This window comes from Gordionus sp. m RMFG-2023, chromosome 3 (genome assembly GCF_954871325.1).
Source record: "Gordionus sp. m RMFG-2023 chromosome 3, tfGorSpeb1-WG-v2, whole genome shotgun sequence".
NCBI lineage: Eukaryota > Metazoa > Nematomorpha > Gordioida > Chordodea > Parachordodidae > Gordionus > Gordionus sp. m RMFG-2023.
The window spans coordinates 14,992,374-15,016,930 of record NC_088777.1 but is presented as its reverse complement, the minus strand read 5'-3'; the positions used below and the strand labels follow the sequence as shown (position 1 = coordinate 15,016,930).

The 24,557-nt window shown below is 26.5% G+C and overlaps 2 protein-coding genes across 2 annotated transcripts; one reads left to right on the top strand and one right to left on the bottom strand.

Moving 5' to 3' along the window:
• Nucleotides 1–7,507: 7,507 nt before the first annotated feature.
• Nucleotides 7,508–21,611, bottom strand: LOC135927312 (RNA polymerase-associated protein LEO1-like). The gene is made up of 11 exons (XM_065463278.1): nucleotides 21,601–21,611; nucleotides 17,039–17,083; nucleotides 16,746–16,835; nucleotides 15,672–16,069; nucleotides 15,231–15,490; nucleotides 14,693–14,899; nucleotides 13,143–13,277; nucleotides 9,660–9,810; nucleotides 9,279–9,543; nucleotides 8,687–8,745; nucleotides 7,508–7,692 (listed from the first exon to the last, which is right to left on the bottom strand). Exons 2-11 carry the CDS (start codon nucleotides 17,073–17,075, stop codon nucleotides 7,636–7,638), a joined length of 1,659 nt encoding a protein of 552 aa, XP_065319350.1. The 5' UTR covers nucleotides 17,076–17,083; nucleotides 21,601–21,611; the 3' UTR covers nucleotides 7,508–7,635.
• On the top strand, nucleotides 17,541–24,479 carry LOC135927313 (gamma-aminobutyric acid receptor-associated protein-like). Its single transcript, XM_065463279.1, has 4 exons — nucleotides 17,541–17,607; nucleotides 17,770–17,869; nucleotides 23,026–23,223; nucleotides 23,907–24,479. The coding sequence occupies exons 2-4, from the start codon at nucleotides 17,780–17,782 to the stop codon at nucleotides 23,967–23,969; spliced, it is 351 nt and encodes a 116-aa protein (XP_065319351.1). The 5' UTR covers nucleotides 17,541–17,607; nucleotides 17,770–17,779; the 3' UTR covers nucleotides 23,970–24,479.
• The last annotated feature ends 78 nt before the right edge of the window (nucleotides 24,480–24,557 follow it).

Genomic DNA, 24,557 nt, shown 5'->3' with positions numbered 1-24,557 from the left:
TGTAATATTAAAATCAGTGGCTCCTACAACTGGGGGGGGGGGGGGTTCCTAAGCAACTGCTTCAATAAATTACTTTTTTTTAAAATTTAATTATTTTTTAAATTTTTTTTATTATTTAATTCTTTTACTGTTTTGTTACATCATCATGATCAAGTGATCTCTGGTTTATAAATGTAATAATACCCCCTCCCCCCAATTTAATATATATTGACGGAAATTTTTCTACTTATTTTTTTAAGTATAATATGAATAGATAGTAGTATTTATATTTTAATTTAAATATCTTATCTTCCCTCCCTCCCTTTTCTTAGGAATCAAATGATCCCATCAATATTGTTGGAAAAAGGATTGACAAATTTATAATTGATAAATATCTAGTATTGTATTAGGAGCTCTTCAACCTACACATTATTTACAAAGATAATAATAATAAAAACAGATCCTTTAATGAAAGCTTTTATGGAAAAACTAATATAGACAATAGCAAAATTGCTACAAATTGGATTACTTATCGTATTAAAATGAATAAAGTTTTTTGCTTAACATGTCTCTTATTTGGAGGTCTACACACAAATACAAAATGGACATGTGAAGGTCTAGATAAATAACAGAATATTAATCGTGATATTATTCAGCATGAACCTTCACAGGCACATATGATGGCCGATTATGGAAGGCTTTCTCAGAATAAAAATTCGATAATAATATTTATAACACCCCAGAAAGAATGTACAGATAACAACCGTTCTATCGTATGTATTATAACAAGATGTTTAGATTATTTAATATCTCGTAACCAAGCCTTCTAGGGGAACAGGCAACAAGAAGACAATATAATGGATCTAATGTATATACAACAAATTAAAAATGAAAAAGGGATAAAAAAAATAAGGGATTAAAAACGAAATAATATTCAAATCTATTATCATATAATAACATAAATATTCTCATTGAAACCATGAAAAATATATAAAAAAATTCTAAAATTACATTTAACAGGTGCTTTTCAATCATAGTTGATGGCACATATGATGTTTCGAAATCAGAAGCAATAGCTTTGATAGTAAAATATATTGAAAATAGTCAGACGCCGAAGCCTGTTGAAAGACTGGTTGACATACATTGTACGGGAAATACCACAGGTCTCGATATAAAGCATAATATAATATCCAAACTTGGCTCGATGAATTTACACCTTGAATTTCTAGTTGGGCAAAGTTATAATGGCGCCTCAACATGAATGGAAGAATCAATGGTGTGCAGACCTTGATTAGAGCAGAGGCGTCAAAGGCAGCTTTTATTTGGTGTTATTGTCATCGATCAAATTTAATCATTGTTCAATTATGCTAATCAATTAAAGAATTTTGAAATGTTCTAGGAATACTAGATGAGATTTATATCTATTTTAATGGTGTAAAAAGATATGAGGTACTCAAAAAATGTTAGTGTAATGATCTTAAAAAATCGCAACGATTTCTACGCATCAAGAATACCACTCGGTAAAGTACCTTATTTATTTAGATTTACAATGTTTTTTTATTTAGAAGCTGGCTATCGTCATATAAAGCTATTGTAAATTTTTTTCTACTTTATGATGCCTTGAGGGCAGCTATAACAAATTTAAAGGATTCTGAAGATCCTGCCACTTCCACTATGGCTAATGCTATAGCCTTTAGAAAGGAAAAATTTGATTTTATCTTATCATTTTGTGTTTTGAATAAAATATTGTTGATAACAAGTTTGGCTTGTACAAAATTGCAAACCATTTCGAAGGATATAGGGTTTGCAATAAATCAAATTCAATTAGCAATAGATTGCTTGATTAATTTGAGAAGTATAATGTAAATTATTGTCAATTATTTTTTAATCTAATAGATAATAACACTGAATTTTTGGATGATTTTTTAAAGGCACAAGATTTTATGAAGGAGAGAAATCTACCTTTTGATTTTGAAAGTTCTAGACTTCAAACATTAAAATCCAAAAAGGAGAGGTATATATATATATACTTTCATCATTAAATATAGAAATTTTTTTTAGCTTTAAAATAGGTCTGATTTATGCTGCACTTCCTACAACCTCATGTACTGCCGAAAGAGTCATGAGTAAAATTAAATTAATTAAAACAAGACTTCGTAGTACCATGAAAGATTCATTTCTCAATAATTTAACCAAATTATCAATGAAAAAAAATTAATTTAAACATTAAATATTGATGAAATTATAAATTCGCTTTCTCTTCCCCTAATTTATCTAAATTATTAATTTAAAAATAATATTTATAAAGTATATATTTTTTGCATTTTATTTATATTATATATTAAAAATTGATGCAATAAAATTTTTTTTGAAATTTATGGGTGTCATAAAATAATTATCATTTTTTCGAGGGGGGGGGGGTACTTTTCAGGGGGTATTCTGCTTCATTCGCTCAGAAAGTTTAGGAGCCACTGATTAAAATTAGAATGATTGGTTAAGGTGAATATGGAAACGATTATAGATTCAAGCGCTAAGATTGAGAGATTGTCTAGTAAAGTAATATTATAATTTATTGGGTTTCTTAAATATTAGAGGGGAGTCGAAAGTAGGCCTCTTAGAGAGCAGGGAGTATATAATTATATAATTGCCTATTTTTAATCGATTTCAAAAATTGATTAGGAGAGTGTTTAGCCCAAAACTACTATTGCTACAACTTTGTAATTCTCGGGAAGATATTTAAATATTAGATAAAGTAAAATAAAATTTAACTCCAGCCTCAATTATTTTTAGGCATGCACTTATAGATTAAGTAGGATTAGCTTGATTACCTTTATAGAGCAAAAATATTTTATAGCCAACGTATAAAAAAATAATAATAAAACTCAATGATTTCATGACGTTATCCAAACTAGAAGTGGGCGCAGGCTAAATTTCTTTAATCCCCCGCCCAATCGGAAAAGGTCGAATTTTGATCTAGCTGGCCAGGCCCAATTTCCTCTAAACTTTTCAAGGCATGAATTATAAATATATTTAATTAAACTTTTTTTTTAATTTATGTATTAAAATAATAATATTTCAAGTTAATTCCAATCTAAAATAATTAAAATGATTTCGCAAAATTATATATATAACAGTGAATATGTGAACAATTCAAAATAATATATGAATAATTTTGAAAATTCGAACAAAATATTTATCAATGTTGACATTTACAAAACATTGAAATAAAAAAATGCAATTCAATTGAAAGTAAAAATTTTGCTAAATGTTGACATAAAAAATGGAGGCATTTTGATATTATGAGGTAAAAATAGGTAAGTGTTTCCAAATGTTTAGATAAATGTGATTCTAATTTTTTTAAATTTAAATAATAATTTAATATTATACTGTTAAATAAGTCAAGTTAATAATATTAAATCTTTTTTAAATTTAATTAGTCACTCGATATTAGAGGTGAACGCGAAGCGTGAAATTACCTAGAATGTGTGTGAATAAAATTTAAATTAATAAGTGTGATTGAGTGACGAGCCTTTCCAAATTTTTTTCCGGCCGTGATTTGGCATAAGCATAAATTTTCCGTGAGTCACGGAAATTTTAATTTTTAAAATTGCTTTTTTATGAATATAAATTTGTAATTTTCTAATTTAATTATTAAAAAAAGCAATAATTTTTGAAAACAAAGAAAACTACGCATTTTATAAACTGCATTTTTCCCCGTCTTATAAAATTTCAATTGAATGAAAAATAATTTAAAATCTCTCAACTCTCGTTTAGAAATAAAAAATATGCTAATAAATTTAATTTTGTTTTATTTTCATTTATCTTTACTATATATACTAATCCTTTGCACTCAAATGATAATCAGTTAAAATCATAAGGATTTAAATTTTCTCATATTTACCTATAATTCTAAGAGATAATTGATGCAATTGACTTATGCTTTTTAAATGTAATGAATATAATTTCATTAGATGATTTAAGGATATCATGTCATACGCATTATATTTTTGATATTCGCTCATTGCTTACATAAAATTGCTACAAGTATAAATTGTGTAAAAAAGATAGTGCATTATTTTAAGTAATCTGGAGCATACACCAAGCTTACACTTCCGATATATATAACTAGATAGAACTATGTATATATATCATGTTGCAAATTTTCTTAATAATGAAATACGTTCACTTGTTTAACAAACAAGAATTAAATAGATTAGGCATATTGATATAAGTATTAGACAATTTTATTCAATATTCAAAGATTGCTTAAATAATTTGAGCGCAGATTCTCATCCCACTATAAATGAAATTTATTTATGGAATCAAATATTAATATAACTGTCAACCTTCAGAAGATACAATATTAACTAATACCCCCCAAAACAGGACAATATCTCTTTTTAAAGAAAGATTTATTATGCAGCCATAACATAAGATAGGCTTAATTCTAGATCCAAATTTCAAAAGTTCTAAGTTTTTGACAGACGATGAAACTGCAGCAGATATTAAAATTAAACAAAAGAAAATGGTAAGTATCTCAAAAAAGTGTGAAAGTAGCAATAAAGTTTTAAGAAATTTGCAAAACATATAAAAACCATCAATTTTTTGGGCATGATTACGATATTGAATTCTGTTAGCGTCGGGTTAAATATTTTTAGCAGCAAGCCTGAAAGGATGATTTGACACTGTGAACGGCGGGCCGTGAAAAAAAATTAGACCCGTGCACATCTCTACTAGGAACTTTTGAATATCATAATATTAACAATATACTTTACCGGTAAATGACTTTGTTTTAAATATTATAGCAGCCCTCTACCATGCATGTAATATTTTCAGCTTATTAAAATGAACCTTAATTATTTTGGTGAGTAAAATCTGATATATAACGTTTCTAAATTATTTTGTTTTATATTGTAGTATAAAACAATCAAGTCAACTTACGGATTGAAAATTTTTGAATTAAAAAATAATTTTTTGAATTTATTATATTAAAGGATTTAAGCCATCAATTATTAGATTAAATAAAATACAATTATTAATGTTTATTACTTTATTGGATAGATTAAATAGTTACATAGGCGTAAGGATTTTGCAAAAGGGAATGATATTATAGGTGTGTTTATCTTATTATTATAATAATTGAAATTTCATATATGATATCACTAATTTTATAAGTATCTATTTCAGATATAGTAATTTTTTATTTTAAATATTTATGTTCAATTTTGTTATTTTATCTCATTTTCACTATAATATATATATATTATACCCTACAATTCTTATAATTTTCATGTTTATATTTATCAGAGACCTGCAGAGGTACCATTTGCACGGGCTTCGGTCCTACCCAGATTTTATATTTTCAAGCCCGGGGCAAAATTTTAAAAATTGAATTTTAATAGCTAATAATGGCGATTTAAATATTCGGCCCCAATATTTTTTAAAAAGAAAAATTTAAACCCGGCCTGGGTCTTTATAAAAAATTTTGGGCCCAGCCCGTTTGTATTAAAAAAAATATGGTCCGGTCTTATGATTTGAAATAAAAATCTGTATCCTGTATAGATTTATTAATGTTATCCTTCCAAATTGGATATTCCTTTGTAATTTATGATATAAAAATATTATATAAAAATAACATTTTATCATATATTTTTTTTAAAAAATTATTATTTTGTGGATCTTCATGGAATTATAAACTTAATATCAACTTAATCTTCTGTTTATCTATCTTTGTTGTTTCTATTGCCTAAATACAGTGGGGTAGCTAGGAATTTTCCTTAGAGGTCCATACATAAAAAAGCCTGGGGGTTTTACCCCACCCCCCTTCGCTCAGAGCCCCCTTTGCTGGGTTTATCTTAAAATACATATTTGTTTTTCTTATAATATAAAAGTCCTAGAATTTATAAATTTTCTTTCTAGGAAAAAAGACAAAATTTCTTATTTTCCTCGATAGCATATATTTTTTCCACTTTCACTTGAATATAGATTTTTTTTTTATAACTTTAATTATTGAAAAAGATTTAATTACAAAAAAATAATATTTCGCATTTGATGTGTCCGACAAAAAAAATTTCTCGCGCCGATTAGATAAGAGATAACAAATTAAAGAAGATATATGTCGCAATTTTTAAAGGGCCGAAATCATCCAGGTTTTAAAGGGATCCTTTAAGAATTCAGTTTTTGTTAAGGATAATATACGGTATTATCACGTTAGAACAACGATAGAGAAAAATCTAAATTTAAATAGCGTTTTGCTTTATTTTTTTTAAATTTTATTGGTTATTTACTTTTCAAAGTTTTATGGTGGGCTCATGAAAGTATATAGAAAATAAGGCATCAATAGATAGCTAATCAAAAGATCTATTCAACTAGTGGTCAGCATTTCCCCCATAATGGGCGAGTCTATGTCTGGGGGGTCAAGAATATTTTTATCAAAACAAAATATCGATATGGGTATCAAATAAAAGGTAATTAAAATAACTTTTGATTGTAATAATAATTATCACTCTAAGCAGGTGGGTCTAGGTCTTGGGAGGGGGGGGGGTGGAGTGGAATATTTTTATAAACACAAAATAACGATATTGGTATAAAATAAAAGCTAATTAAAATATCTCTTGATTGTAATTATACTCTAAGTAGGCGGGAGGGTCTTGTGTGGTTAGGAATATTTTTATAAACATAAAATATTGATATAGGAATCAAATAAAAGGTAATTTAAATATCTATTGACTTGAATTTAAAATATAATTTTGAACAATTATTTATTGTTTACACAAATAATATTTAAGTGAAATTTTGTGGAACAATTAATACCTATTTTTAAAACATTGGCATCCCTTATTGTTGCAACTTTTTTGGCAATTGCAAATTGATTTACAATTACCATAAGAAGGACTTCTTGATGCTATTATTATGGAGATGGTTTTATTAGGAATGGTTTGATTTGGGAACGTTCGTTTTTAAAAATGGAGAATCAATTTTTCCCAAATTAGTTCTAACCCATAGTTTCTCACCCTCCATTTGGATAATTTTGGCTTCAATATTTATGGGGCATAAATTTGATCTATCATTTTTATTTAATATTTTGAGTTGATAAAAAATTTCCTGACCCTCCAAGACCTAGAGCCCATTTAGAGTTTAATTTTTATTACAATCAAAAGATATTTTAATACCTTTTATTTGATACTCATATGGAAAAAATATTTTTTACGCTACCCCCTCCCCATCAAGTCCTACCCATCATGACCAAGAATGAGGCCAGAAAACAACATTGAAAATTAATAAATAACAATTAAATTTAAAAAAATAAAACGAAACGCACGTAAACTTTAAAATAAGATTCCTCTTTATCACGGTTAAAAGGTGATAATACCGTATTATCATTCTCTTAAAACCATAATTTTTTTATAACTAGAATTTATTCTATCTCCACCCAAATACAAAATACCAATATGATTCTTATAAACTTTGTCAAATTTTTAAAATACCCATATAATATAATGTCCAGAGAAATTTTTCACTATGCTATTGCCTGATTATAACTTTATTTACAATTATAAAATACATCATATCTTAAATATATATATATAAGTTGATAATAGTGTTTATAAAAAAAAGGATTTCTTAAAATACTTTGCGAAAATAATTCCCACATTTTCAATCTTCGTCACTTTCATTGATTATTTTTGCCGATTTCTTTTGTGATACCTTTTTCTTCAATTTTTTTTTGTTAATATATTAAAATTTTTTTCATATTTATATTAGAACTATAATTAGAATTAACCTTGTAATGTTGGGTAAGATTTTAATAAAGGGGGGAAAGGTACCTAATAGAAGCCCATATACATAGATCCCGTGATTTTAATATCCTCAAAGAGAAGCGCTCAAATAAATAAATGGCATATGCTCAAAACTGTAATTTATACTTATTGTATAGGGCCTAATAAAAATTCATAAAAATAACGTGATTGTAATGTCTTTTCTCCGTGTTATAGGCCTATATAAAAAAAGAGTAAACTACAATTTTTTCAGGTGTTAATCTAATTTATTCCCTTGTTATCAATAAAACATTTTTTCATTCATAGTAAATTCTTTTGGAAACTAAAATCATAATTTATATTTAAAAAAAATATAGATTTATACCGTTTCTAATTCCACTTTTTGTAAAATGTATTAGACACAAATTACATAATAAACAAATTAATTTTAATACTTTTCATACATTATAAGTTCTTAGGCCATATCCTAGGTTGGCCCAATACTTAATAGCAGGCTATTTAGTAGTCTTATAATTATCGCCTAAATAGCTAAATGGAAAAATAACATTGCCACCAAATCCTTAAAATAAATCAAAATTGGGTGTTCTTGATCAAATACTTTTTAGCCTATACTAAAAAGTAATTATATGCAAATTAAGCCGACCTATGATACAGTTTTACTGTTTAATCCAAATGGTATTTAATGTTGCTTTTTAAATGGTTTTATAGCAACATTGATCAAAGTAAAGTTAAAAAAAATACTATAAACAAAAATGAAGTGACAAAATAAAATCATGAAATTATAACTATAAATACCGAAGGAAGCATTAAATCGTATAAGCGAATCTTCAATTAATTGAAGTTTAAAAAATAACTATTTATATAAAATTAGACGGAATTTCATGAAAATTTTTATAAAAATTAACAATATCATATATCATAAATTTTACCTCAACAGAATTTCCGTAATCATCGTCACTGTCAGAAGAATATATCTTAGGTCTGGATTCTTGAATTTATAAGAGTGTGACAAAAATATAAATTTAAAAAAAGGTACCTCATAGCAGTGATCTGGGGCCGGGGCGAATAACGCCTGAAATATTTTTTTGAGCCGGACCAGGCAAAATTATATGATGAATTCTGATATTCCATAGAAGAGATAATCCATAAAGTATAGTGTTTTTAATTTAACCACTCCCCGTGATTATAAATATTTGTTTATTTTGGTGTTCAGCAACATATATTTTAGAGTAGGCTTTAAATTTTTAAAAACCGGGCTGGGAAACCTTAGTGAAAAATTGAAAAAGGATCAGGTCGGGCAGAAAGAAACTAAATTCCCATCGGGCCGGGCCTAAGAATTTTGCGATTTGCAGACCAGTGACTGAGATACCAAAAATAATAATGTAGTATATTTATTGAAGTAAAGATATAATTCATCAATATTAACATCTTTTATTATTAATTAATGAATCTTTTATATTTATTTTCCCAGTAATCGCAATTGTTAAGTGTTTTGCAACTCAATCATTAAATTATCTATACCTTTAACGCTAGAATTGGGAGTTTCATAGCTATTGTATCCTCGAGAATTATTAAAACCGCTGCTGTGAAAATTATTCATGACACTTTTCTTGATAGCGGTTATGGAGACATCGTCTGCTCCTCCCGTTTCAAAATAATCGTCTGTCTCGTTTGAAAGATCGTCTGCTCCTTTATGATGTTTTTTCATTCCGATTTTATTATGACACGAAACTTTTTTGGACTGGTAAGCCATTTTGAACGATGCTCTTAGTTTTTCTTCTTCTCTCTTGTAAATTTTTTTTGAGAAATAATAATTTATGTTTTTAACAATTAACATTTTTTTTCTTTCCATTTTTTTCCCTCTTTCAAATTTAAATATAATTATTTATAAAAATAACTAACTTTGTACAATTCGGCTTTGATAAGTTCTGGATCTCCTTTGATAGTCTTGTCTGTTCCGGCCAAAACTTTTATGGATTTACGAGTCTTGGAGCATCTATCCGCCAGAGATAGGGTCATTTTCCTGTGAGTTATACTGTTGGTCGAATGGGGTCTAATTCAAAAAAAAAATCGTTGTAAATTTTATAGAAATCCAAAAAAATGAGACATTATCTTTAGTTATTTCAGTAATTTTTTTTACGTATGTCTCAGATCTATTAATATTATATGGTAAGTAAACGTAAACTTAAAAATAGACCTTAAACCCAGGATAACATAATAAAACTGCAATCATTTCTTAATGAGTTGAGTTACTAATAGGATAAATATAACTAGATTAGATATTAGTGTTGTTAAAGGGCTCGATTTAGTCGATTCTAAATTTAGATTTTAGCCAGAATAATATAATGTGAACCCCGAGATTTCGTTAATAGATGTCCAAACGTATCTGCCATTTATGAGTAAAATCTTCAGGCTTGCGTAATATTATTACGCTAAAATATGTTGGTCGTTTTTAAAATGCAGGCCTTTTAATAATAGTTGGTATTAAAAAAGATTACTTCTAACCTTGGCGTATTTTTTCCAAATAAGGCCTGTCAACTCTATAACACTGCGCTTAAAACGCTTACAATATTAAAAAGTAAGAATTTTATCTCCTATTCTTTAACATAGGAAGCGTTTAAAAAAATAGACCAAGACCAGGTTTAATGCAATTAAAACGGTATCATTCATATTAATGGAGACTTTTATTTTGTGATTTAGGATATTTTTAAAAAAAAAACTTGAATAATTTACGTAAAATAATAAATTGTCAAATAAATAATATTATTTATAAATTTATTTTTAGTATTTTAAAATGATAAAATATCTGACCAAGCAAAATATGATTAAAATTCACATAAGGTTTCAGATGGCTCTTAGATTACTGAATATGAACATTGAGGGAATAAAAATTTTTTTTTATAAAATATAGCTATTATTTTTATATTAAAAAATAATTTATTAAATTTTATTTTTTGAAAAATCAATAATTTTATTAACAAAATTTTATTAAGTTTTTTTTAATAACAGATATATAAGTTAATTTAATATTTTTCTTAAATTTTTTATCTTATTAAAATATGCCACGATACAAATCTCAGCATGTATATGACGACTATTTATTGTTGGAGAAAATAGGAAATATTGGAATTTATGAATGAAAATTTTGCTCAAAACACATTTTTTCTTCAAGTAGGAGCAGATTAAAGGATCATAATATAAACTGTGTAAGAATGATAAATGCTCGAGCAGAAAATGGCATTTTACTTCTAATATTAATATCATGCGCCGATTACCCATCTTGATCACAAAATTCAATAGAACCAATTTATTCAATGAAAGAATATTCATTAATGCTTAATTGTCTATTATGTATATTTGTTAAATTTATTGAGTTTTAAAATTTAATTTAATCATTGCAAAGATAAAAAAATTTCCAATAAAATATTAATATTATAGTAATTATTTTGTTTTTTACATCCCTTTATATCATATAGGTCGAATTTTTTTTTTATTCATTTCAAAATTTTTGATGTAATAACTATCCACCTACCCATCAAATCTTTCACCTAGTTCGGCATAATACTTTATAAAATTCGATCAGGACCATAGGCCGGACTTTGTAGATCTCTGTTGTGAATAAACGATTCTTGCATCATGATAGAAAAAGGCGATGGTATAGTTTGTCATAGCCGCCTAGAGATTTACAATGCGTGGCTTGGGGTAACGTCTGAAAATTTTTATCTGGGATAACAGGCGTGCAAAAAGAGAGAGATTCAAGGTAAAAAAAACATTCAAAAGCCTAATTTTGTTAAAATAATATATTACATTTTATTTTGCTTTAATTTTAATGTTTAAATGTGCTACTACGATTTATTTCCCCTTATATTTCAAGTTTATTGATATAATAACAAAATCTGAAAACAAAATTTTCGTCATTATTGGTTATTTTGGATATATTTTTGGATTTTATAGACTGGGATAGGCATCTTTAATAAAAAATTTGAACCGGGGGCAGGTTGGATACAAATTTGGGCGGACCATGTCTAGTTGAACAAAAACTAATTTCAACTAGGCCAGGATTGAATTTTTTTTCATTTGCAGACCTCTATAGCTGCCAGATAATATATATGTCACATGTGTCAGCCATATTGATTAAATTGTTTTAAAAAAATAGGTAAAATATATAAAATATGTCAATATTGTATCTAGTAAAATGTATTATATCAATAAATTTTAAAATTTATATAGCATTTTAATTTTCCCTTATAAATATATACAATTAATCTTATTTTTATACCCTTAACAGTCAACATAACAGATATGCAGCAGATCAGATTTCCAGTTTGTGATGCTTTATTTTGAGATGATATTTTTATGGTTTCTTAGTTAGACATATAAGTAATGTTTGAAAAAATTAAGCATTTTAATCGGCTGGAAAAAGTATGATCCTCATTTGGTTAACCATATATTTATTTAGTCTACTTTACATTCTTCTTCGTTTAATGGCGATTTCCAGGTTTACCCAAGTAAGCCAGACTCCCCTCTGATTTTCCTTCTCCCTTTTTGATGGTCCTGAGAATCAATATTTGTAAGACTCATTTTTCTCGTATTTGCCGCTATAACCTTTATCCACATCATCTTAGGCCTTATTCGAGGTCTTGATCCTTCTACTTCCATCAAGGTGCATCTTTTTACCTAGTCATCCTTTAGCATACGTTCCACATCCCAAACCCAATCACAACTATTCCCATCCTTGCTCAATTCCTTACTAGTTTCTTTCTTTTAGAGATACCACACACATCCATCTAATCATCCTCACTCCGTTCCTTCCAATTTAGCTTCGTGAATCACTTTAATTAAACATGTTTCACCGCCATAAACTAAACAACTCCTCATAATACAGTTTATGTACTTTTCTTTTCCCTTTAACGTCAGAACGACGTTTTTATTTATTAGAATAGACGACTTCTCTCTATACTTCTTCCATGCTTGTCTAGCCACGATAGCAGAATCTACACCTCCCTCTTCGTTAAGCATACCACCCGAATAGCAAAACTTTTTATATATACAATATAAGAGTTGGTATTCATGATATCAGCCGAAGCTTTCATTTTTAGCCGATATTTTTTTCCTTATTGGGGATATCAATCCATCGCGTGTTAGTATCCGCTAATCCGTGCATCATTGATGTAAATTAGAAATAAAATATTTTTTAGAAAATATATATTTTATTGTAATCTAAATTTGATAAATTGCTCCATAATAGAGGAGATTGTTACGTTACACAGAAAAAACCAAAATAAATTTATGATAATTGTCTTCTTTTTTTTTAAAAAAAAAAGGAATTTAGAATTAGAAATTTTGAAAAATAATATTAATTATTAAAAAAACAGAAAAATTTACCTAAAGGATAATTTTTCTTTGAAAATAGCTTGGCCTTGAAGGCCAGTGCCTTGTCTGACGAAGAGGTGATTGAAATCATTCGTGATTTGAGTTTTATAAATATCGAAAAATTCGGAACCCAATTGAAGTGACATACTGATTTAAAAAGATATATATTTTTTTTGAAATATTTTGTATTAGATTGAGTTATAGCATTATAAATTAGACAAAATCTTATACATTCATCTACTCCCCCCCTCCCCACAGTTGTGTTAAACGCTACTCTTGAAAGTAGCATGCTAACCCTACTTGGGATATTATAAAGATTTATATTTTATATATATTAAATCTATGCCCATATAATTAAAATATGTAAAAAATATGGTATAAAAATATAAAATGTATGCCTTATTTTTGTTACATTTAGTAATAATATAATATAATCTCCAAATTTAGAGCAAGATCAGAAAGTATAAACCTTGATCCTAAATAATCGCTTAACACTAGCACTTGAATACAATGTGATATTTAATTTTATAAATATTTTCTATATAAAAAAATTATCAAAAATGTTCATATGAGTACTAGATTAAAAAAAAGAGGATTTTCTATTGCATTATTATATTCCAAATAATTTTTCCATAATGTCATTCTTGAAGTATCAGCGAATGTATCTTTGTTAGGTATGAGATTCAACGTTTTTAGCTATTTGGCAGCTTTTTGGATCCAATTAAGTTAATATAAGGTCAATTCAGCTAAAAATTGGAGTGAATAATGGCATATAGCATACTATCATTATCGTGTAGGCTTGAGAATTTAATTTATAAATTTTTTTGGGCTGAAGTAACTTGGTTTATTAAACGTCATCTTTATAATTTATGCATAATTTAAATCCTGCATTATTATATTTTTATTAGGTAAAATACTTTGCAAATTTAGGAAAAGTAAATTCCACAAAATTTTATAATGAAATTTCGTTGTTATCATCTGTTTCTTCTCTTCAGCGATCTCTGTTGGCGACATTTTATATTTTAAATTAAATAAGATTTATAATGCTGATTATATTCAAATTTTAAAATTAATTATGGAATTAAAGAGAAATTTTATATTTATTATATAAAATTTAAGTAGAATTCTATAATAGCGTGATACTTGAACAATTTTGCAACCCCCCCCCCCCCCACTCCTCTTGAAAACAAAAAATTATTACAATCGTAAAAAATATTAGAACAAAGTGATTTTCCTTAAAAATAATATTTATTTCTGATCTGCAATTTTCAATATCAAATTTTTCTTTAAAAATGCCAAAATGGCTAATCACCTTTTCACTGGGGAGTTATTACATTTAATAAACATTAGGCAAATAATCACGTGCCTGTTGTAAACTCTATCAAAAGCTTTTATTAATTAAGGTCTAATATAGAGAGATATGATTGATTATTTTGTAGATGTTTTGAAAATCCTCTGAAATGAGGTCCTTAAGTATGTATACTAAAAAAATTAATGGTGAATGAAAAAAATCAGATAAGAAGTGATATAAAAATAAATAACACATAAAATTTAAAAAACACCTCCCATCAGACCACTTGATGATCTTGGCGTTCGATTCTTTATCCGAGTTAGTCCGAAAATCATTGACGTCATTCTCATTTTGATTGGCGTACCTCCATCTAACAGTGTTTTCCACGCGGAGCTTGAGCCGCGTTTTGTTGTCCTCATCCTCTGGCGCCGCCAGGAATCCGGATACTTCATCTTCGAAAGTTGGGGCGTTAAATGGTCTTATTTTTTAAATTAAATGTTATCATTCAATCTTCCTTTTTTTGCCTGGAATATCACAATTGTAAAAAATAGTAAAAGTTTAAAATCAGGAGGTGAAAAATAATTAAACATTTTCACATCATGTTTTGTAATAAATAGAATAAAATAGGTAAACATCATAATAATATCAATTGAAAAAAAATTACCCTGCATGAGTTGCCCAGACCAAAAATCTGTAGTCTGCCGGGCTTAATGGCATACCAGCCTCTAATTTATATTACTACTACTACCCTATCACCCTTAAAATTCATTGATGTCTTAATAAGATACATACATTATATTAATCCTAACTTTGGTTCAACGCTCAAAAAGTTTGGCAGTTTGACAAAATACATTTCATTATTGTTGCTAGCAATACCACCACTAGAATTAGCCTTATTATTTGTAACTGTTGCTGTTGCGCCAAAAAATATTTCCGGTCTCACCCTAGGCATTTCGGCCTCTATTATAATATCATCAATTCTTTCCTCTCCCATCAGGTTGGTACTATCGGTAATGACGTCAGAGTCATCGAAAGTTTTTATTGGCATGTTAGAACTGAATGTTTCATCCTAAAATGTAATTTTTATTTTAATTTCCAATGTAAACTTCGTTTATCTTAATTAGAAGCTCTCTAATAATCAAACAATTTATGGAAAAAATAAATTTTACAGTTAATGTTAAAAAATGTATCTATTTTATTATTTTTCCTTATCTCCAAGCTTAAAACACCTCCCTCCCCCCAGGACAAACCTCTTCTTGGTCTCCTTCACCTCCTGTTTCTTCGGTCGAATCAATTTGTTGGTCTACTTGCATCTTCTCAGCATTGCCATCCTCAACATCTTCTTCATTGTCTGACCCAAATATGTCGGACATTTTTATTTTATCACCCGTAATTTTTTTATCATTATCACTGCTATCTTCATCATTATCGAAAAGATTAGAATCAACAAGTTCCTTAAAATCTTTGGTAGCAGGACGATCTATTTTTATAGAGGAATCTTCATCGCCATCACCTTGGCTACTGGCACTGTCGTGAAAATCGGGTTTTTTAGGGCTGGAATGAACAGAACTTTCAGAAATATCATTGGGCGATTTTTCCAGATTTCTATCATAAGGGTCATCTGGTTCCATGTCTGATGAGTTATAATCTATTTATATCATAATATAAGTTAGGAAAATATAAAATTTTAAACTGTTCTTTCAACTGTTATACTTAATAAATTTTGTCTCTTGTAATAAATGGTTGTGAACGAATTGAAAACCAATATATACTGTTAATGGGGTATAGGGTAGAGTGGGGAAATCAATAATGGAGCATATATTTGGAGTTAGATTACTAAAAAATATCACTATAAACAGGTTTCAAATGATATTTAATGCTCTAAAAAATGCTAATGATAGAATTCCTAAGAATAGAAAAAAAAAATCATCTTTTTTTAAAAAATATTTTGTATTTTCACTACATTATGATAATTTAAAAATAAAATATAAAAATGGAAGTGGAAGTGGGATCACAAGTTCCCAAAAAACAGGCACAATTATATTTTAAAATAATATTTCATATTCAGATGTCTCAATACAAAATGAAATATATATGATAATAATTATTAATAAAATGGTAATTGAAATAGTTGGTGATGTTTTGAAAATTAATGTTAGTTTACATTATATCAAGGGTCAACTCTAATCCCATTTTTATTGGCAGTGAACTGAAATTTGTATTTCCATTAAGGTTTTACTCAGTGCATTATTATGTGGTATAAGTATTTAAGATATAAAAATAAGAATTAAGGTTTTAGATATAAGTTAATAAATTTTATAAACCATTTTCATTCAAGGCTTGGACATCAACATGGTTTTCTGTGGTCCTAAAAAAATTAGAACCATTTATATGCCCATCCTTTTGATCAACACCTATATCATTAGAAAAAGTTATTAATTATGATAATTTATATAAATGAATCATCAATATGCATTAAATAAATATGGCCACTATATTTTATAAAATAAATGTCTAATAAACATAATTAATATTAAACAAATAAATATATATTACAACGATATTTAAAAACACATATAGTTTAACAATTAAGATAAAATTTAAAAAGTAATTTTACCAGGTTCACTTTCTTCAGATGATGAATGATCGCTCATTTCATGTGCTAAAAATGTTAGACAAAAAATTTAAGTGTATTACTATGATTATAATATATAACTCTTAAATCCGGTATTTTAAGTATTTTTATGCATGATTAAAAAATATATCAAGTACTCAAAATATGAAGTAAATTAAACTCGAAATCTGCTTATCCAATTTCCCAATTCACTCCTTTCTAGGTTGATATGTATCACCTTTTTTAATCTTTTATATTATATTTTTGTAAAATAATTTCTAATATTTTTATTTTCTTAAATATATTTTATTTTAATTAATATCGTTTCTATTGCATTTAATTTTTAAATTAAAACCTTTTTTAAAAATAAAAATTTGAATATTTTTAACTACCAAATATTATAGAAATATTATTAAGATATTTTGGATTAAAATATTTTCCTAATATTATATAACCCAGATTTTATAAAAAATTTTTAACTTTATATACCTCGTGTTGATAAATTTATTAGTACTCTTTATAATATTCAAAGCAACTTTTATAAGCCAAATTTATTCGACATTTTTTTATAAGTGAGTTTTTTATGAGTATCATTCATTTGAAGTTTTGTAATAAACTATATGCAATAATTTTGATAAACTAAATAAAATTTATTATTTTATTTTTTATAATATTTCAAAATATCTGTTGTGATTAACATATTCTATATATTTATTATTTGGCAATCAATATAGACTTTCAATTATGAAGTGGGAATACAAAGAAGAACATACTTTTGATAAAAGAAAGACTGAAGGAGAAAAGATTAGGAAAAAATATCCTGATAGAGTTCCAGTAATTAGAATTTATATTTATTATTAATTTAAATTTAATTGTACATTGAAATATATATATTACAAAGTTATGTTTTATAGAAGAATTCTTATTTTTTAAACTCTTTGAGCATAACATCTAATTAAGTTTAGAATTAGTTTTAAAAATAATGATGAGTCATTTCAAGACCATAATCAATCAATAGACAATATTATTAGATGACCTTTTAAATTATTTTATTTTAAATTTATATGTTAAATGCATAAAAAATAATAATTTTTTTATAAACATTTATTAAATCAACAATTATAAAATAGAGACACTATAATAAATTTATTTGCTAACAGTATTATTATAAATTATAAAATTAAAAAAATATTGATAGAAAAATAATTATATCCATCAAATGTATATAAATTTATTTTGAATAAAAAAACAAATGGAATTTAATATATTCAAAACCTTTATTCTTATATATACAGTGACATAATACAAGAGCCTGCAGATCTCATGGCATGCTAAACATACCATTAAATATTTATTTTAAAATATCAATCCATATTGTATAATATAGAACTCATTCTTTAATGAAGAATTATAGTCATTGTTTAATAGATTTTTAATTCATTAAGCCATATTTTAAAATTACATTGGCAAATCTCTATTCTTTGGTCAATGATCACATGGTATGCCAATACCAGTTTTTGGAGGTTGATCTGATATTACCAATATTTAATTGATATAGGCTGATTACTGCTAATTTTAATTATACTGCAACATATGTCATTTAAATATATTATAATGATAAGTTATAGCTTATATTCATGAATCTAAAAGTATATAAAATATTTTTTATTGAGTTTGGACACCTACTCACCATGACTAGCAAAATCTTTTTTAAAGTCAAATGGAATAACTATGCTTAATGGATGCATTTTCTCCATTCAGTAATGCACTGAATCCTAATAGGGCCAGATTTACTGCTAAACAGTATTCATTTGGTGTTAACATATTAAGGGGGAAATTGTTTCAATAGGCAAGGCTTTTTTTGCTCCAGGAATCTTTTTAGCTTGTAAAAAGTTGAGGCCCATCTTCTGTAATCGTATAAGTTTGTGAGTGAGCAAATTTAATTTTCTGAATAATTTTGAGTCTTCATTTAGCAATAGATGAATGATCAAATGGCTAATTTTTCTTGTTCGAATAACATAATAATAGCTCTCTTTATAGAAACAATTTCTTTTAATACTAATTGTAGGGAGAGGGCAATATATGATACACTTAAATAATTACCTACCTATATATTAAATTAAATTACCATTTGCAACCAGATTCCATATTTGGTACCTTGTCACATGGAATGACATATAGTTTACTTTTACTAATATTCCGATTGTCCATTATTTTGTTTATAATGCTGCAATATATTTCATTATGCTGCAGTTTTAAGTTGCAAAGGTTTGATGATTAAATAAATTATATTCTTCAAAAAATCATAATGATGTCAAATATATAAAATCATCTTATATAAAATAAAAAGTAAATAAAAAATAAATAATTAGAGTATCAAGTAAAATAATCAATGACCTTAACTGAAATATTTTGGTTCAAACTGTTTATGAAAGTTAAATGAAATATAAAAAACTTATAATAATTATTTCATTTTGAATATAAAATATTTACATATTCAATATCATTTTTATTTGACAATTTCGAAATATGTACAAAATAAAACTAATAATAATTATTTAAAATCATCTCTTTCTTTCTTTCTTAGTTGCAACATGAAGCTATCTTGCAATTGGTTCAAAATTTTCATTTATTAAATTAATAGTCAACCTTATATGTGAATCCAATCCAGAACACATGGTCCACAGATCACTTTAAATCTAAAAGGAATTTTTCCCCATCTAATTAACATTTAATTTTATTCAATATATCTTGATATATTTCATTAGACAATTTTTCAGAAAACTATTTTCTAGATGGGATTTTATAGTTTTCACAATTATTTGCCGATTAAATCTAATATCGTCTACAATGGAAAATGAATGATTATCGAATGATCCTATTTTTGATATATGGTGATATGGCTTTGGATCTAGGCCTTCATTGTCCCATATTTTTTGCTTATTTACCAGACTTGGCAATGTTATTTGAATTTATGATATTTCATCATAACCTGATTCCCTTCCTATTTTTTTTCCTTTAAGAGTGAAAATGCATTGATATGGTATTTTTTGAGATGTTTCCTCAAATTAGTTGTGCTTGCATTAAATTTATCTTAATGTTTTTTTTAGCCTTCCGATTTTGCCAATGATATTCCCAAGTTATCACTTGATGCTTCCTGAAATGGCATTATTCTTTTGTTGAAATTTATGCATAAGCCAGCTTTGTTGCTATGCAATAAAAGGCCTGTTATTTTGTCTTTTGATTTAGTAATCAAAACTAAATCATCTGCATACAAAATAATTCTTAGGTGTTTGTTACTGTTATTTTTCTCTAGTAGGTTAATGGTATTTATGGTCTTTTATAATTTTATTTATGATTAATTAAAAAGGATATAGGAGAGCACACAGACATACTTGACGCTCCTTTTAATTCTGAATAAGGGTGAAAGCATCCTTCAATCTTTAAAGATTACAGCACTATTACTTTTACCTTTACAGTCAAGCGTTATTAAAGCACTAAACAGAATCCTTGACTCTACCAAGAATCTCTTAAAAACATCTCAATTGAGCCTACCTTATCTTTAAAAATCCATCTACAAAAATTCTTTAGATATAATTTGCATATATTGACTTTAGGAAAGCCCTTGAATGTCAGTCATGATGCTCTCTAGAACAATTTGGGGAAAGTGGTATTGACCAAAATATAATAAATATTCTGGTATATCATTACAATAATTCTTTCTATGCTGCAAATAATTAGGCCCGATTTGCTTTGATATTTTATATTGTAACATCTCTATTATATAAAATAAAATATATTGTCAACATACTTAATTATTTTAATCCTAAGAATCATATAAAATTACCTAAGGACTCACTATATATATAATTAAGCAAATTTTCTAATAAATAAATATGACAAAGACTTAAGCTTTCAATGAAATTATTAGTTTTAACATTTGAAATGATATCAAAAAAATTTGAATACAGAATTTAATAAGATTTTTACTGATTGATAATATATCCATAGAATTAAATAATTCACCTAATTTTTTCCTCCAGTACTAGTTAAAAGGTATCTTCCCTTATAACCAAAAGATGCAAATTTTTTATAAAATATTTTTTAATAAATGTATCAGATTTTCATGAATTGCAAAGTATCCTGGTAATTAGAATACAAAATCTTATATGGGTTTTGCACTGCATAGGCTTTTATAAGACTTCAAAAAGATTGAATTCTATTTTAAATTATAGCAGAAAATAAGATTTACCTATTAAAAATTGAAAGATAATAATTTAGGGGTAAGTTTCTACTCATTACCATTCATCTCCAAGAAATAAATAAAACTTTCATAAGTCTATAAAAAATGACTGTTGCATAGATACATGCGTTAATATTATGTCAAAATTAACAAATTTGATGTTAATTAAAATTTGAGAATATTTAATAAAAAAAAAATTATTGCTTAATGATTTTATTATTTTTATACCTTTATATTAATAAAATTTACTGTCATCTGAGAATTTTTTTTTAAAATAACATTAAATAAATATTATATCTCAAAAACTAATTAATATTCAGACCTGAAATTCTATCGGAATATATATGATTCCTTTTAAATTTATTAAAATTTTGAAAAAATAATATTTTGTTAAGAAAATATAAATAAAATATTGTGTCAATAAGATATAAGTAAAATATTTATCACTTTTTAATTTACCACATTTTGAACTTAAAATGAATATTATACAAATGAACATGACAACCGATATATGCTAAATGTTTTTACGTATATTACGATTGCCACCACAAATGTTATAATGGTGAGATGCTCAGATTAGTTAATTTTAACTTTAACCTTTTCGGTTTTTAAAACTTATCAAATACACATCCTTCGAAATAGGGAAATTTTGAAATTAGATCACCATCACAACACATCTTCCTTAAAACTTTGTACTACAGCTTAGTTAAATTATTTATTGACTGGGTGCAACAAATATTTTGGCATTATATTTTGATCGCACACAGGAATAACTTAAAAGTTTGTAAGCTGTAAATTTTTATTCGGTGACATGTTAAGAAAAAGGTATTCTCGCCTAATAAGAATATTTTTCCTTTTTTCAAATTGGAAATCAACTCCATCAGTAGGAGAGTGAATTTATCTACTTGGGAAGATTATTTTCCTCCACTAAATAATGATAAAAAATGGCGACACCATTTTGAAAATCCTACGGTTTGGAAATAATTTTAGAGTAAAAGGCTAAAAGTTTATTTTGTATTTCTTTTTCGATACATTTTAAAAAGAGTTATTTGACATTTTAAAATATTTCTTTTATCGATTGGTAATATTTTTGTTTTTTCTCCATTTTTATAATTTATTCTTTAACATGATTATAGTAAATATTGGGGAGGAGAATATAGATATGGTTTATTTACCTTTTTGGCGTTTTTGATTTACGCTCCCACGAATTTAAAAATTTTTATAATGTTTCTCAATTTTGATTATAGCAACTTCGTTAAGTTATAATGAACTCTACGGTGACTGAAATTTTTTTTTTCTATTGAGATCTTCATAGCCTTTTTAGTCTAAGATGAGCTTAGAAATTTTAATCATATTTCGTTTGATAAGCTAATATTAAGTAAACTATTTCCGCTTACATTAGTACTTTGGAAAGAGCGAACGATGACGGCCTTTTATAACCAGTTTTAAATTAAGGTGATAAGCCAGTTTATATAATCGACTATATTTTGCCATAAAATATCCCATATTTTTTATGGTATTAAAAAGATTGATGAATATTTGCAATAGAAATATTTTTAAAAAAACTCGTAAGGACTTATTTTTGTGTTATTTGTTATTTGAATATTGCTCAATCCTTTCTTACATTTGAATGTGGAGTCTCCTCTCTCGGCGACCTTAAACGCGTCTCCTGAACAGGCTCCAGCCATTGATAAAAGCACGTCAAATTATTACTAATTAAATATTTTTAATGATTAATATCGTATAGGTCATAGTAGAACGTGCCCCTAAGGCCAGAATTCCGGAATTGGACAAGAAAAAATACTTGGTACCGGGAGAACTCACTGTCGGTCAATTCTACTTTTTGATTCGTAAACGCATTCAGCTCAGACCAGAAGACGCCCTCTTCTTCTTCGTCAACGATTCCATTCCCCCAACTTCGGCAACCATGGCCAAGCTTTATCAGGTTAAACACAAATACATTGACCTTCATTAGATTTATTATTATTTTTTCTTGTCATTCCATCCTAAATTTCTTTTATGCCTATATCTTGAGCTTAGTTAGCGCTGATTTATTTATAGTAAATGGCGAAAAAGCTCCCTGGAAATAAATAATAATTTTCTTATTTCAGTAAAATCTTTTTTTTACCATTACAATCTTACAATTATACTAATGCAAGTTGTAATATTGGACATATGAGACATGACACTTTTTTTAACAAATATACTTATTCTTTTTGCTATTTGAGTCATTTGTAATTTATATTATAAAGATCTATTAAAAAACTGATAAAAATCATTAAGTAGGATTTTATGTTGGAATACATTTCGCGCAAAATTATATCTTTATCATTTAAAAAATGATCTACAGTTTAAATAATAACATATTGACGCTAACCTATATACATATAAAAATAATAATTCTACCTTGTGTTGCGCCATTATACTTTTTCGTTATATATATATTTTTTAGATAATTAATCATATTTAAATATTGTAAAATAATAATATAAATATCGCCAAAGGTTATTTTATAAACTGTAAATTATCCGAAATAAATAATATTACTTTTTTGTAAATATATCTCCTACCCCATATTTTTATAAATTTATATATACTATTTATTTCTGTTTTATTTTATTCCTAAAGGAACATCACGAGGAAGATAGCTTCTTGTATATAGCCTACAGTGATGAAAGTGTGTACGGTTGAATTTGAACCCTTAAAATGCTATACTTCTTAATTTTAAGTTTTTTCCTTGGCCTTTGGTATATTCTTTTATTTTAAATTTAAAGATTAATTTATATCGTTATTATTTGCCAATCTATTATTTATTTAAATTGTTAATGCTTATTATTAATGTATAATGTGAATTAATCTTTTTAAAACTTGTCCCCTTCCTCAAATTATACCATCTTGGATCATCTAATACAGTCTTAATCCGCTATTCATTTATAAGAAAATAATTTATATTACACGTGGCTACATTAGAACTGCAGAATTTATATTATTTTTTTTTAAAAGATTGATACAATGTTAATATATTATATCCAAAATTATTTATTTGTGACTTCTTTCCCGCTGACAAAAATATATTAGATATTTTATTATTTTTAAATGAAATTGTCTTATTTTTTTTAAATTATTAGATAATATTAGTAATATTGAATTAGTTGGCATATTTTGTTCTACACATTGCGAAATAAAAAACATTGTGGTGTATGCTTTCCCTGCGGAGGTGTAACATTTAAGAATTGATCTTCTCTATCAATAGTTATTTCTAAGTAATCATACGGAATC